The sequence below is a fragment of the Diorhabda sublineata genome, chromosome 1, assembly GCF_026230105.1.
Source record: "Diorhabda sublineata isolate icDioSubl1.1 chromosome 1, icDioSubl1.1, whole genome shotgun sequence".
Taxonomy (NCBI): Eukaryota; Metazoa; Arthropoda; class Insecta; order Coleoptera; family Chrysomelidae; genus Diorhabda; species Diorhabda sublineata.
Genome location: NC_079474.1, coordinates 14,534,881 through 14,552,105, shown reverse-complemented (window position 1 = coordinate 14,552,105; position 17,225 = coordinate 14,534,881). Strand labels below are relative to the sequence as shown.

The window sequence follows — 17,225 nt, the reverse complement described above, 5'->3', positions numbered from 1 at the left end:
TCTGCCTGTCGAATGGGTCTTGCAGGTACTGCTCCAAGTGAGATTATGCTGAAAATCTATCTGAATTTTAGGAAATATCTAGTTTATTCTGTAATTATATTCAAAATGATTGTACAACTAAATTGTGGAGTAGTTTTTCTCACTCTCTGGTACATAAAACAAACATAAACTATAAAACTCACACCTGGAACTTCAATAAGCTCAATTAAGGTCTAATACTGCTCCGAATAGCTCTGAATAGCTATCAAAAAGGTTTATTATTTCTCCAACAGTATATATTAGAATTTTATTATGGTTTTAGCGTCACTTCATTTTTTAAATAAAACTAAAACGTAAAGAGAATTGGATATGATAAGACTGCATTTCAAACAGATTTAATGGCAACTATTAAACTCTATCGAACCAATTACATTAAATAAGTTGTAGATGAAATGGCTCGTAGACGCGATATTACAATTTTGTGACTGCTAGTGTATTATTGCGAAATTATTCGAAAATTTACGTGGAAGCTTCAAAATTACAAACGTGAAAAGTTTGCTAGGTACTGCAATAGATGAGGTGACTTCATTAAATATCAAATATTGATTTAAGAAAACAAAGAATTATTTCATAGGTTTACATTTTTTGTTTACCATACCACCGTTGTACCAAGATGTTTATACTGTTTATCTAGCGTCAATTTTCGCTTTTCATATTAGTTTGAACCATAAATAAGAAATGATAAATTTGAAGAGTTAGTTGGATCATATGATTTTGCAGAAATAAACGAAAGAGACGACCATCACTTACTATTATGCCAAGATGAAGACATGAAAATAACGAATACATGGTTCAAACTTCAAACCATTTAGAAAACTTGTACTGATGTTCCTTTCGATCATGTACTATCTTTCCACAACGAGAATTCGAATGGTTTTCTGAAAGTTATAGTTGACTAATTTCATTTTTTGTTTGTTAGACTATTTGGAACTCACAAAAAAATCTTCTAAAGTTCCGAATCTCGTCAAACTATGTGTTAAAAATTATGAAACAGTAGCCCAAAGTGAAATTCTTGGTCAATGAGAAATGAAATACTCATCAAACAATGTTGCTCCGACATCAAACACCTTTGACCAAAGTTAAATGCATTCCATGTTATAACAACAAGCAAATTAAATTTCTAGTCTGTTTTGTACGTTATATACTACATTACAGTACTGTTAGGAATGTTGTTGAAAATGTTTGATAATGTACACGCAATTAATGATATAAACAAAATGTTTATATTTTAAGATTGTTCATATGAGACTAAAACATAAAATTCCTTCTTCCCTTTCCACACAAAATCGTTTCAATCATATTTGAGTTAGTAATTCCTTTGACGTCTATAGAGTTGGAGTCTCCATTCAGCAATTTTTCTACTTGACCGGACAGCTCAACAAACTGTCTATATTTCGTTCAATAGATGTCGTATATGTCTTATTATTTCATCTTTAGTTTCTTGTATATTTCGTTTTCGATTCAGAGGATAGAAAAATTCTTTTCGGGATTGTAATATAGACAATAATATATTCCAATTAGCAACCTGACTGTATCAAATTGTTGAATATAAGTTACTGTTCTTATTCAAGATAAAAGGCGTTGAAAAGAAATTTGTACACGTTTTTTTACAATTTTTCCGAAACTACTAGTAGCATTAGAGATAATCCCTTGATTTCCAAGTTATTAAATCGTACTGGATTATAGCAAGGTCCTCAAACTGCCTCACCACAATGTTTCGGATTAGCTAACCACCACGCCCTCACTTTTGGCATCCACTTCCACAGGCTTTCGCACTACTGCTGCCGATGTGCGTTCACTAGGTAACACGCAGACTTCTATAGATCTAAGGCAATCTGCCAAGAAGATAGAATTCCTCAAAGCTCTCCAGGAAACTGCTCCAGAAAATAACAAACCCTCTATGATCTTCAAAATCTTTAGCAAAAGCCTGGCAATAATTATAATGGATGGATGAAATCTTGATCTCCAAGGAGGTAATTGCCAAAATTTGACCATGAAGCGTCACATCTATCACTTGCATCTGCACCAAACTCCCTCAACGTTTTACTGGCTATACAACTTCTGCTAGTAACGGACTTCTCGTCTGGAAACGGACTCCCCTCGTCATCTCAACAGTATCTGGATTTCATAGCCATCGATATCTTGTTGTATAACGCGACCACCACCATTTTCTCCCATTACAATCACCCAATTCAAACACCTTCAATCGATCTTGTCTAATACGCATCTAATCTTCGTAGAGCCTTTATCATGGGTGACTCAAATTCGGAAAATCCAGCAACCAGTTACGTGGGCTCTTCCATATCGACCATATAATCTGGTACTGGTCAACACATCACTCCTAAATCCTATAAAACACCTAACAACCAGCTTCACCTTACGCGATTTCAAAAAAACCGATGAGAACTCTTTGGTAAACCACTCTAATTTACCTCCATCCTTTGACTACCGAAGTCCTAGATAATATCGATACCTAAGACATAGTTTGTTCAATGGAACCGTCTAAACACCCAAGTCAGGCTTGAAATCGATGCTTGTACATACGAGGCGACTGGAGACTCGGTGAAGCTGAGTAGAGAAATGTAACTGTTCAAGTTGAACTATTTCGACCCAATATTTTATGGGAGGCCAATCTACAGTTTTTATAGCGTCCGTTATTGTCCTCAATTTATTTTTTAGACGACGCATAAGATCCAAAACTTTGTCAATTACACTGAGGAAAGAAAATAAATAACAGAGAATTATAAACAATTGATTTATTGAACAATATAATGTACTTAATGATATTTGCAATGTTTTTTTCATTATCATTCATTGTTATTCATTAATTTAGACAAGTAATTTCAGAAAATTACAGTTATGCAAAATCATCGAAATGAAACTGTCAACTGTCAACTGTCAACATTGAAGTGGCTAGAGTCACATTTAAGGAAGTTAAAGTTGTGTCCTCCAGAGCGTCCCGAAAGTGTTTTGCAGTACTAAACTGTCATTTTCATTACATGAAACACTCAAAACGCAACTTTCGGTATGTAAATGAATACAGAACGAAAAACTTTTAGATGGCGTCGTCTAAAAAATATTTTTGATTCAATTGTGTCATATAACCTTATATGTCCTTCGTCCATATTTGTTAGTTTCATAATTTCCGGCTCGGTTTTTACATTTTGGAACAAGCGAATGTACCAAATTTGAACCTCATACATATGAGGGGACTGGAGACTCAATGGATTTTAGTAATATAAGGAAAGAAAGTTACAAATCTCATATTTTCATAAAATTTTCATAACTTTGATTAGAGAATACGTGTGTATCCCATGTAATTGCATGCTTGTTCTGTTGATAGTAATTTCAGTATAATGTTGTGATATTCTCGAGCACGCTAGCTGAGTTAATTAATGTTAGTTAACTTGCTATCTTGAACTTGGATATATTTCAATAATAAGTTATTAAACAGATTGGTCAGTGGACTATAAACACTATGGGAGGAGAATGATGACCCTAGGGCATGTTATGTTGTCCGCCCGGACTTGCGCCATTATAAATAACTTTGACGCTTTGGCAATTTGTATTTTCCCTAAGGTGGAAAATAGGAAGTAACGCAACTTCTCTGCATGGAAATTGCCATCTCATTTGTTTTCATAGTCGTTATGAGAAATTTAGTGGTAAATACTTTATTTGTTTCGCTTTTATTAACTTATATATGCGAAAAAAAATTTTCAAGTAGATTTTTGAGCACTAAAAAACATGGGAGTTACACGGAGTTTTTCACAATTACTTGGGAAGGAATAAATATGACAATTTATTAAATTTGTACCATATACTTCAAAACTGTAGAAGGAAACTTTCTATTACCAAAAAAAAAACACGTACATCAAATTATAGGAATTCGAAAAACTTTAAGACAGAGAAGCTGTAAAAAAAATACTTTTGGAAATGTTTCGTAAAGATAAAATGCTATTTGAGCGTCTTCAGGGGAATAAATAGTTGAAATTTATATTTGCCTTGTTTTAGAATTTACTTAGGTCGTCTGAACATATTGTGACAAAGAAACAAGACCTTTATTCTCACAATAATATTGAGAGTTGATATGTGAAGAATAATTTCTATTAAAATCTCGTTATTCAGTAGAATCAGAATCATCAAGCTAAAAATCAGTAAAATTGTTTAAAATACAATTGAACATAGAAGAGTTTTTCACGATTATCAACAAAACGGTAAGTTTTATCATGAAAATATACAAACAAAAATTGTAGATCATAAAATTATTTACAAAAAACGTACTAATACTTTTTTTCCTACAACCCACCGTTTCTGAGATATAACGATTCAAAAAAAAGTTGCAAATTTATAATGTTTCAGATTTACTGTCGTATTTAATGGCTACAACTTCAGCAACATCTTCGTCAATTGATAATTTATTTGATGAACTTATGACAGTTCCAGCCAGTCAACAGAAATTTCTTACAAATATTTGCAACAAGTCTTGGTGAAACCATTAAATAAGACAATTTTTACAACATTTTGAATCATTATATCTCAGAAACAATGGCTTGTAGGAAAAAAAGTATTGATACGTTTTTTGTAGATAATCTTATAATCTACAATTTTTGTCTAAAGTATTTTTATGATAAAATTTACCGTTGTACTGAAAATTACAAAAAACTCATTTTTTTGACAGAAACATTCAATTTCTATGTTTAATTGCATTTTAAACAATTTTCAGCTTGATGGGAATTTATGTAACTTCGTCTAAATTGACCGGACTATAAGAACAGATTGTCACTCACAAAATCAGAAGGTTAGGCTCTGGGAAATAAATGTCTACTATACATTTTGATGAGAAAAGATGATGAAACAACTACCTTGGTTAATAGAATAATCCCTCTAAAAACTGAAGTATCTCAGAGGAAAAAACATCATCTACTTTCGTAAAAGTAGATAATTTTCTCTTTAAATTCAAGGAAATCTCAAGGTGTGCCCTATGTAAAGATCATCCGATAATATCTATTCAGGTAAGTATCTCATGTAGTTTAATGAATTATTAGTTCAAATAAATAATCAAGTTTAATAAAAACAATAAAATAATCATTTTTTTATTCAAACTATTTCAGTAAAAACTTCTCATAGATAGACACATTCCCCAGTAAACTTCGGATGAAACAGAAAGTAATTGAAATGTTTCTGACTGTGCTCATGATACCAGAGAAGTCTTTGTAGGCCACGAAATTACGTGACAAAATTAATAGTAGAAAAAAAACAACACAATCGTGTTCTAGGGGTTAAATAAAAATTATGTGGATAAAATTCAACATTTTTTGTCTATGCGTTATTTTTTTAAACAATAAAAACACCAAAAAATCGGTACAAATTTTGTTTTTTTCGATTTGCAATGAATTTATGCAAAACTCGTTTTTGTAACTATGGGCAATATTGTAGAGAATTGAAAAATCTTCAAAATAAGCTTTTATAAATTAAATTTCGATAATTTATGGCTTATGTAATTTAACCGAAAAGAGAAAATTTTTAATTTTTCAAATTGTTTATAATTTGTTTAATTTTAAATATAAAGGTTTCTTATTCACTGAAAACCGAGATCTCGATGTACTTAATCAATGCTCTGGGCCCTGTGGCCCCAATAGTTTTTGCAAAAAGGCAGTTAAACCATAGGAGGCCCTTTTTTTCAAAGGGCCATTCTTGCTCACCGGATGGTCCAATCATCATTTGGAAAGTCGCGTTAGAAAGAAGAAGAGTTAAACTGAAAATCCCTCATCTCAGTTTTTTGAATTTGAATAAAAAAAGTGTTCAAAACGGAGTAAAAAAAAATTTATAAACAATTTTTTTTTAACATTTTATAAAAATATCGTAATACTACAGTCATATTCGAAAAGTTGGCAGCTTAATTCGGGACATTTTTTTTAAATTCACTGCGGCTTTGTTTTCCAATATTAAGGAATAATTTTTGCATTACCAAAAGCCTTTTTTTATCGCCTCATATAATTTTTGAATTGAATAGACATAATATACATCGATAGTTTTTGTTTTCTTTTGCAGATAATCCATTGCATCCCAAAATACAGTTAGCATTGGTGGTGGTTCATCCAACTTGTAAATTTTCTTGTCTTTTCTATACATTATTAACGATTAAAAATATACTAACGGATTTCCTTTTTACACATATAATCTACAAATTCCCCTTATTAGTATCAACCAAGTATTCAATCAACTTGCATTGCTCGATACGATGCGTTTTGATACTAGAATGTGTTCATGGTAGTAGACGTTGAGGAAATCATTTTATTAAAATAATTTTAATGTCTTGATCTGTAATGTTGCTAATTCAGTACGTTTGTATTACGTGCAGATAGATATTAAATCAGTTATCTCTTAGAGCACGACACGAACTATATCGGTGACTGGTACAGAACGAAACATCAATTCAAATAGACAACGTAACGAATTCTTATGTCCTCTTCATCGATTTTTAGTGGAGTGCCATAAGAAACACGAGTCTCCTGAACGGATTTTTGTGGAACTTATGGAACGTGCTTGCAACCTCAAATACAACTATCTAACGTTATAATTTACATAAAGTATCATGGGATTTTCTTTATGGTATAAATGAAAAAAATCGCCGACAAACATTTTGAAAGAAATTTTTAATTATTGTGAATGTAAATAGCGACAGATAAGGTTTAATCAGCGTGGTGCTTGTTAGAGAAAATTTGTATTGTGATGATGTCCATGGAAGAAAAAGTTGAGTTACGAGTTTGTTTGTAATTTTGTGTTTCTAATTGAATCGCGGCTAATAAATGCTGCATAAATGCTTTAAGAAACCTACTTTATCGCCAGCGCATCAATTTGAATGGCATAAAGCATACAATGAATGTCGAGAAGTCGTCAAAAACTTGCTTCTTGCTTTTTCGCCTCTATCAACGACAATAACATTGAAAATATTGAGGAAATATTTACTCAAACTCGAAACGAGAGTTATCTAAGATTTTGGCTCCCTTTAACTTCTTCCGGTTCTGGAACGCGCCATAATGTTGCAAAAATGGTATAAGGAACCTACTTTATCGCCTGCGCATCAATTTATCTATGGCTTTGGCTCCCTTAACTCCCTTAACTTCTTCCGCTTTTAGAACGGACCATAATGCTGCAAAAATGGTTTGAGGAACCTGTTTTATCGCCTGCGCATCAATTTGAATGACATAAAGCATAATATGAATGTCGAGAAGACGTTAAAAACTTGCTTCTTGCTTTTTCGCCTCTATCAACGACGCTAACATTGAAAATATTGAGGAAATATTTACTCAAACTCGAAACGAGAGTTATCTAAGATTTTGGCTCCCTTTAAATTGTTCCGGTTCTGGAACGCGCCATAATGTTGCAAAAATGCTATATGGAACCTGCTTTATCGCCTGCGCATCAATTTATCTATGGCTTTGGCTCCCTTAACTCCCTTAACTTCTTCCGCTTCTAGAACGGACCATAATGCTGCAAAAATGGTTTGAGGAACCTGTTTTATCGCCTGCGCATCAATTTGAATGACATAAAGCATAATATGAATGTCGAGAAGACGTTAAAAACTTGCTTCTTGCTTTTTCGCCTCTATCAACGACGCTAACATTGAAAATATTGAGGAAATATTTACTCAAACTCGAAACGAGAGTTATCTAAGATTTTGGCTCCCTTTAAATTGTTCCGGTTCTGGAACGCGCCATAATGTTGCAAAAATGCTATATGGAACCTGCTTTATCGCCTGCGCATCAATTTATCTATGGCTTTGGCTCCCTTAACTCCCTTAACTTCTTCCGCTTCTAGAACGGACCATAATGCTGCAAAAATGGTTTGAGGAACCTGTTTTATCGCCTGCGCATCAATTTGAATGACATAAAGCATAATATGAATGTCGAGAAGACGTTAAAAACTTGCTTCTTGCTTTTTCGCCTCTATCAACGACGCTAACATTGAAAATATTGAGGAAATATTTACTCAAACTCGAAACGAGAGTTATCTAAGATTTTGGCTCCCTTTTAATTGTTCCGGTTCTGGAACGCGCCATAATGTTGCAAAAATGCTATATGGAACCTGCTTTATCGCCTGCGCATCAATTTATCTATGGCTTTGGCTCCCTTAACTCCCTTAACTTCTTCCGCTTCTAGAACGGACCATAATGCTGCAAAAATGGTTTGAGGAACCTGTTTTATCGCCTGCGCATCAATTTGAATGACATAAAGCATAAGATGAATGTCGAAAAGTCGTCAAAAACTTGCTTCCTGCTTTTTCACCTCTATCAATGACGATAACATTGGAACAGTTGAGGAAATATTTACTCAACCACAAAACGAGAGTTATCGAAGGCTTTTGCTCCCTTTAACTTTTTCCGCTTCTGGAACGCGCCATAATTCTCTTACGGTACTGAAGATCATCTCAATTAAAGCTTATAACGAATATTTGGGAATTTTAATGAAGTATTGGGATGCTTCTATTGTCTCAATTTTGCAAGTGATGATAAATATTTGTTGTTAAAATACGTAAAAACAATTTTGGGAATCTGATTCTTGGCAGGAATCAAATAACAAATACCTGTTGTCAGGAACAGTGTTGTCCTTATAATAAAGAGAAGGAAATTCAAAAACTACCAGCCTTATATATCTGCTTTTGAATCATGATTTTTGAAAAATCTTGCTTAGTTTTGCTATATATACGATTTCGATTGTATTAAGCAGTTCGTAATTCTAGCAGACTGATAGAGGAGTATCATCAGATACCTTAATCGACATTCTCTAAAACTTCATTGAATATTTCTTCAGGGCACCAATTAAACAGCAATGGGGATTGAATGCACCCTTATTTCAGTCTCGAGGGAACTTTGGTAAGCTACGAAAAAGCTAGCGAAATTTTTATTATCGAACTTTTATGTAAAATTTCTAGCATCCTATGTCTTCGACACACAAACTTCTTCCAAGTCATTCTGACATTCAGGAATACGATGGTACTTAGACAATTTCGTGACCTTGACATTGTTGGAAGAAGAAATTGCTGAAACTGAAGTCTATTTTGAAGCTAAAGACAAATCCTTCTACAAGCACGGCATCGAAAAGTTAGAGAAGCTTTGGCATGATTTTATTGATCTTGAAGGATGAATAAAATCAATTTTTGTTAGGAAAATGTGTTTTACTAAGTTAGTAACACGACTTGTTGAGTGTTTTGTTAATTGTTGAGTATTGAGGCTTGAAGATCGTTCAGATCGTCAACCTCCGATATTTCGGTTACAAGGGAAATATTAGAAAACAAACCTAGTACCAGCACTTGCCAATTATCAGACTTTTTTGGATCTAAACACGAATTATCCGAGTTTTAAAGAAAAATTTGAGTAGAGTTGTGTACACAGTTCCTTGCCCTACCGAAAAATTATCGTTCTGTGACTTACGATGAAAAATTGATTTATCTAAACAATCCGAACATGGAAAATCAGTGGTTAAAAAAAATATAACTATAAATATTTATCCAAATAACTCCTATCCAGCATTTAGATTTGAATTATTATTTATTCAGATCCGTGGGGAAATTTTTGCATGGCAAAAAATTTGAATCCAAAGAAGCTGTTGAAAATACAACGCGACAATTTATTTAATCTAAGCCCAAAGAAATATTTTACCAAGATCTCAAATAGCTTGCTAAACGTTGGGTTATAAAACCCAAAAGTAACCAGAATAGCATTGCCATGGGTGGAGCTTTTATAGTACTGATTTCTGCCGCAAGTCGTCGCCAGTTCAGTGCCACGCGGGCCATTGACCTACCACGTTCTGTTCGTCACTAATTTTTGCTAGTGCTGTTTCACTGCTATTTCATTTTTCTATGATGGCAAATTTGTTTCTACTCGGTAAAAACGCTGCTGAAAAGATGATGCTATGGGGAAAACTCAAGTGTACGAGTGGTTTTCTCGATTTAAAAATGGCGACATGTCGATTGATGACAAACCTCGCTCTGGACGTCCATCAACTGTCCGAACCGATGAAAATTTTGAAAGAATTCGAGGGCTTGTGCGCACAGACCGTCGACAGACAATTGATGAACTGTCTGAAATCAGTGGAATATCTTGGAGTTCGGTTCAGCAAACAGGTGACTGGTTCTTCCACCATGACAACGCACCTGCACACTCAGCCACCAACCAATTATTGGTTAAAAATAACATGGTTTCGCTGCCCCACACACCTTACTCGCCTGACCTGGCTCCGTGCGACTTTTTCTTGTTTCCACGCATTAAAAGGGGCATGAAAGAACGATGATTTGAAAACATTGAAGACATCAAGAAAAGAACGAGACAGGAGCTTGCAACCATCTCTAAAGAAGAGTTCAAACAATGTTTCGAACAGTGGCAGCACCGCTGGGATAAATGTATTACTTGTAATGGAGAGTATTTTGAAGGGGAAAAGGTTGTTTTGTAAATATTTGTAAATATATAGCATTTAAAAACAAATTCCGGTTATTTTTGGGTACTTCCTCGTATATGATTTCATATTAATGCATCTAAATGTTCTTAATTTTAGGTGTCTTATTAAAAAAACTAATTTTAAAAAAGAAGAGACCTAAAATTAAGAACATTTAGATGCATTAATATATCAAAAGGTCGAAGAAATAAGGAATTAAAGAAATTGATTTCATATTATTATATTAATAATGTATTTAAATTGCATTTCTATGATTTGCAGCTATATAAAATTAGATCTAATGATTAATAACTTATATATTACACTAATCATTTTTAAATCAATAATTTGGAGGCTATTATTAATTTTTAATCGTATAACGACACCTTATAAAATGAGAATTGGACAATAACTTGATTTGTTACGCAAAATCATGATGCAACATGCAGGGAAATATGTTCTATTATCAGATTACGTATTATAAATTGGATTTCGTACATTTCCATACAAATTCAATTCAAAATGGAGTATATACGTTTATTAGAATATTATATAACAATGATATGAGTAAAACTTCGTAGTTATTGTCATATCGGACAGTAAACTAGTTGTGATGGAGTTCAGTTAAACATTCAAACTTGTCTAGTCCTCATATATAGATCTGTGAATGCATTTACCGGGCTCAGTAAGAAAATTTAAAAGTTTTAACATCACTCTCGATTCTCAATTTGTATTAAAAGGAATGAAAAACCGAAATACAATATTTTTTCTACTACCGTGCGTAAAGTATGTACTTTGGGCACGCTTTCGAGTGCGTACAACTGTATTTTACGCATGGCAGACGTATTATTAAGGTCTCTGTAGTGTAGTGGCTATAATACGAGGCTAACATGTAATAATAATACGGACTAGTGATGAACGACAAAAAAAATACATGGTAATGTATAACTATAAAGTCACAAATAAAGAAGACAAAGAAAGAAAAATAGAAAAAAGCAAAGCAAAAGGCAGGAATGATCTATCACGAACATCACACACCAATAAATGCTCGGAAATATTTGGAATTCAAGAAGGATTTTGTAGAAAAAGAGCCCAAGTACGAGGATGGTTCCAGAAGTACCTTGCCTGACTTAAAGATGAAAATAAACTTAATTTATGTCCAATTTGTTCCATTAAGTCTTCTAAACTGTATGGTAAGTTAACGCAGACTCGAATTTTTCAATTACTCATAAAAAATCAATCTGATCTAGTATTGATCCACGTATTTCATTTCACCTTCATTCAACTTTGTATCCAGAATTTAAAAGCATAAATTGGTGGTGCATCATCTTGTTGAAACAAGATATCAAGTTTTTCTCATTATTTAGGACCCGAAATTCCGCAATTAAATCCGGAAGCACGGCCATAGGAGGATGGTCCAAATCTTCCCCTGATTTTTTATCTACAATTATATCTATTTACTACCATTCTAAAAATTCCACACATTGAAGAACATTCGAATTTTGATCACAATGCCTCATGAAGGTTTTACAAAATTCCAAACGTCAGTTTTCATTTTTCTTTGAAAAATTTACTACAAAAGACTGGCTATCATTTTGTTGTAAGATAATTTCTGTTGTAGAACTTTAAGGGATTGTCTTCTAATTACATCGAATGATTTAACTTTACATGGTCGGTTATTCTTGCTTCTTGGAGCATCCTCCACGCTTCCCTTCAAGTTCTGCTTACTGTATCAGTCGAGGTCTTTCAAAATGTGTTTCATTAAATAAAGAACATCCGTCTTGATGACTTCCAAGTCTATCGCCGTAACCCACCACTAAGCTGGAACTTCTGGAACCATTGATGATATGCATGCTGAACACACTGTTAACATTACACCAACAGTCACACTTACACTATACACTCACTTTAGAGACTGAAGGTAAACTTTTAACTTCCAGTCGCTGTAGATGATAACTAGATAATCGAAACGCGCGTCAGATAGTGTAATTGTGGGTGTTGGTGTAGTTATTGGTATAAACAGTGTATTCAGCCGTAACCTAACATCATTATAATTTCTATCTTTTTTTTCGGTTGAAGGAGCTAGCAATAATAATAAAATAACACCGACGAATAGATTTTAACCTAAAAGGTCCGGCTAAGCTCATCATGCGAATGTGTGTTGTCAGGGTTCGTTGGAAGATTTTGTAGAGTTAATATGTTTTCAAATTCCCAAATGGGGCGCCACTCAATTTATTAACCTAAACGGAGAAAGGTAAAGAAATAAGAGATATCTTTAAGAATAAAACTAATCGTTAAGACAAAGCACAATCATTTGAAAATTAACAATTATTATTATTTTGATTTCATTAGATTAGATTATTAAATAAGGAAATTTTGAGAAACCTAGTAAGCTCTTATTTACGATTAAAAAAGTAAAATAATAATATGTATGCGTTGAAAAAAATTATGAAATATGTACAAAAGAAATGTTTTAATTTATTATAAGAATACACTAGTATTTGAAATTTGAAATTATATATTGAAATAATCAAAAAACTGATTAGAACCGATGTTTTTACTTGGTAACTGCTTTTAATTATGTAGTATTTTTTATAAATTCAAAATAATGCTTATTTTGATTTTTATTAATCTCTCATTTTTTTGTTATGTGATGGGTTTTGCATTTTGTTATTCAAAATGAAAGTTGAAATGACATAAAAAATGAAATAACATCCTTAACTTTGTTGTTAATAGTGTTGAATTGTTATTTTTCTTCTAATAATAAGTTAAAATAATAATTTTTATATGTTTTGCGTTCGAAGAGTTTTTGTAAGTAATTTCTGCACGAGTAATTTAAGAGACAATTACTGTTCCATTATTTGATTTGATTGATGATAGAACTCACAATATAACAAACTTTCAAAGCATTTGTAATGATTCAGGTACATAAAAATCAATTATCTCTATGATTTATTACATTTAGAAAAGCACTTACCAGAAACTACAAAAAGCAGAACAATAACCAGAAGCTTTTTAGCCGAATGCGTTGAAAACAATCTCCACTTTTTCATTTTGTCGGATTTCCCAGTTCACAAAAAAAACACAGATAAAACACACTTCATAAAATACGTACAACCAAAATTAAAAACGATGTATCCACAAATATACGAAAAATTACTGTCAAATTTTCAATTCCGACCACTTGTCTTCATAGAAATAGGGTAAATACGTCTGTTGTTTTTGATACCAACCGCGCGAAACTGAGAGGGAGTGCAACTTGTTCTCCTCCTGTTACTAAATGCTACTCCTGACGCTCGCTTCTGGTCGCTTTTCACCGACATTCGCTATTTTCGACGCCACTCCCACTACGATCACGATCTGGAGATGAAATCTAGCAAGATTTTCTTTCGCGGGATACCACAAAATGTCTTAAGAGCGTGTAAGTGCAAGGTTTGCTAACAACACCACACACTCTAAGTTGATTTATCAATATATTTGTTATACAAGGAGTTAAATACATATTGCTTTAATTCAAAGATATTTTTTATGCTTCCTAATAGTTTATTGCTCTTTATTTAATCATATTAACAACTAACTTGACTAGTTGCAACAGTTTGAGAGTATAATGGAGTCGTCGTAGGTTGAATATTTTAAGTCATAGGGTATTCAAATCGATTAGAACTCATTTCTGATACCCCAGTCTTTCAAGAACAAGGATTATCATAAAATGTATACATACATTTATATTCATGCATGTATTTGTTCAGATAAAACCGCAAGGTACTTAAGAAACCTTCAACTAACCTTCTGCTATGAAGAAAATGGAATTAGAATGAAAGAAACCAAACCAATGATCCAAGTTTCAAAAAAGGTCTGGGCACAGCCAGCTGTCATTCTTCCAAAACTAGAATTTTCCTAGTGGCGATTCGAAATACAGCTGGTGAGGTTGTACCCACGTATACTATGTACAAGTATTGCACAGAACTTTAACCTTAAGAGTAAGATAACTCACAGCAACTCTCACCCTAACCAAGTACTAGATGCTATAGTCTAAGAGCTGGTCGCCACTTCGACAAAGGTACTTTCACAAGGCTGAAACTTTTTCTATATGTTATTTAATATAGTTAAAGTAGAAAAATCAACTTCTGGCAGGGTTAGCGCGGTTGCAACGATATCCACTGTTTTTTGCATATTGCAAATTTTTTATTTAAAAAAATGTATCTTCACAAATCTGGCTTTCGAGTATTTTTTTAATTAGACAATTTTGAATATAAAAAAAAAATTTCCAGATGATTTGCTCGGTTGCAAGTATCTGTAAAATGGACCGAAACTTGCTAAGACGGGTAGTGCAGTATTTTCATCACAAACGTCTACCGACCCTGTCGACCCTTCAGCTAAGGAGTTTTTACCTGAATATAAGGTTGACATACAGGTAATACATTCTTAGGTAGGGGAGTAGAACATTTTAAGACAAATTTCCGTTAAGTTTGTCAGTTGCAACGCTGCTTATTTCGGAGCAAGTTAACTTACATAGTTTCGTCTAATTTACTAGAGAAATACACAAAGAATTGCATTTTTATACTATTTTTGGATACTTGATTGTTCAATATCCGTTTCTTTCCATATTTGAGTGTTTTTAGAGTCAGTTTTCGATTCAACTGTATATTTTTTTCATATCTCCGCTACATTATTGTGATCGTGTGTATCTTCACAAATCTGGCTTTCGAGTATTTTTTTAATTAGACAATTTTGAATATAAAAAAAAATTGCCAGATGATATGCTCGGTTGCAAGTATTGCAAGAATTCCTCGTTAATTCGAACTTTTGCGTCGGTCCCTTGACATTCCTATACTAACACATGTAAAAAAACCTCGATAATTCGAACTTTTGAGGTTCGAATTATCAAAAAAATTCGTATTTTCTGTGTTAAAATTACCGAAAAATTCGAATTTTTGGCGTTTAAATAATTGAAAAGTTCGAATTTTTGATGTTCGAATAATTGAAAAATTCGAATTTTTCTTGTATAAATTATGTATGTACATATGTATTAAAAAATTCGAACTGTTAGTGTTGAAAAAAATTGAAAAATTCGAATCTTCAGATTCTAGGTAAGACGACGATATTTTGTAAGTGGGTGAACTGCAGACGGCGGCTGGTTTTTCCCAAAAACCGGCGCGACGATTTTATTACTGGTAGAGCTAAGAAAGCATTCCTAAATAGTTTTCTAGTTCGAACTGCAGTTAGAGGACGAATGTATGAAACGACTGAAAAGAGAATAAGAGCTGCTGGGTTTTTCCCAAAAACCGGTGCGACGATTTTATTATTGATGGTACAGTTTGAAGGTGCAATTAAAAACGACGAGTTCACGGGACGGATTTAATTGCACCTTCAAACTGTAGAGAAAGAGAGAGGGAGCGAATTGGAGAGAGACAAAGTAGAGTAAAGAGCAAACGTGGTGACTGATTTTTCTGAAAGAAGGACGCCAGAGTTTTATTGATACCTGACGACTTTTAAGAAGAAATCACTCGATTTGCTTCAAAGGAAAAAATCGTCAGCATGAAGCAATCTAGCATAGCTGATTTCTTTACAAAAAAATAAATATATGTATTTTTTTTATTTTAAGATAAATAATCGGTCCTTTTTAGGACCAAAAATTCTTCAAACGTATACAAATTATTATTTTAAATAAATAAATAAATAAATAAACATGTTATATACCCATAACATATTTATTTATTTATAAAATGGAAAGATGCATCGAAATGCATACATATATGTACGTAAATGTGCACAACTCCGATAATTCGAACACCTCGATAATTCGAACTTTTGCTACGGTCCTTTGCAGTTCGAATTATTGGAGTTCGACTGTATCTGTAAAATGGACCGAAAGTTGCTAAGACGGCTGGTACGATCTTCAAAATCTAATTCCTAAAGAAAATATCTTGTAAACTATTTTGTGAAGTTAGGTATTTATAATAAAATATCATGATACAGGTAATTTCATATATATTTTTCTTTAATTACAAAAGCTTAATACTTTAATTACAATACTTAAGAGTGTCTTCCAGGACAAAGTCTTTCGGGACGATATATTTTTTTCTGCCTTTTTTCACGATATCGATATCTTCTCCAAACCGGTCCAATATTTTCTTCTCAAAATGTTGTGTACTGAATAAGTTGTCATAATGTCCATTATCCTCTTCTGCTATTTTTTTAATAGTAGCTATATAATGTTTGCATATGTAATCAAAAGTAAATTTCTTTTTATTTTCAATAATATTTTCTGTTATAAAATCGCTTATTTCAATGAACGTCTGCTTATGGTAATTTCGTAAATTATGGAAAGATGACGCTGATTTTTCGGGTTTATCTTGACATTCATAGTGAAAATTTAGTCGGCAATGATTATGATATTTTATTTGAGTACATGCTAAATTCAACAATTTTTTAACTATTTCATTATCGACTGAAATTTTTAAAGACTCAAGAAATTTGATTCTTTCGATCGCGTGTAAGGGCAGATAACGTCCTTTAACTTTTTTTGTTCTTTTATTACAAAAGCAACACAGATTATCAATATCTTCATTTGATGGCCCTGCAGAGTCTCCACGTTCTTCAGATCTGCCTTCTGTGCCTCCAATACCTGGATTACCTACAATGAATGTATAGTTTCAGTTTTTAAAATGAACTCATCCTAATGAAATAATTATTTTAAGCTTCTTTAAAAACAATTTTATTGTACTATCATTGATTTTTCTATTTCAAGAA

The 17,225-nt window shown here is 32.8% G+C and overlaps 1 protein-coding gene across 2 annotated transcripts in view; it reads right to left on the bottom strand.

Annotated features, from left to right (window-relative positions):
* Positions 1 to 13,776, bottom strand: part of LOC130444129 (uncharacterized) — a 109,845-nt gene extending 96,069 nt beyond the window's left edge. The window contains exon 1 of one of the 2 annotated variants that reach the window (XM_056779154.1): positions 13,450 to 13,776. In XM_056779154.1, coding sequence (XP_056635132.1) covers positions 13,450 to 13,525 — 76 coding nt within the window. In that variant the 5' untranslated portion in view covers positions 13,526 to 13,776. The remainder of the gene's footprint in view (positions 1 to 13,449) is intronic. The other variant, XM_056779162.1, reaches the window with a different exon arrangement.
* Positions 13,777 to 17,225: the final 3,449 nt, after the last annotated feature.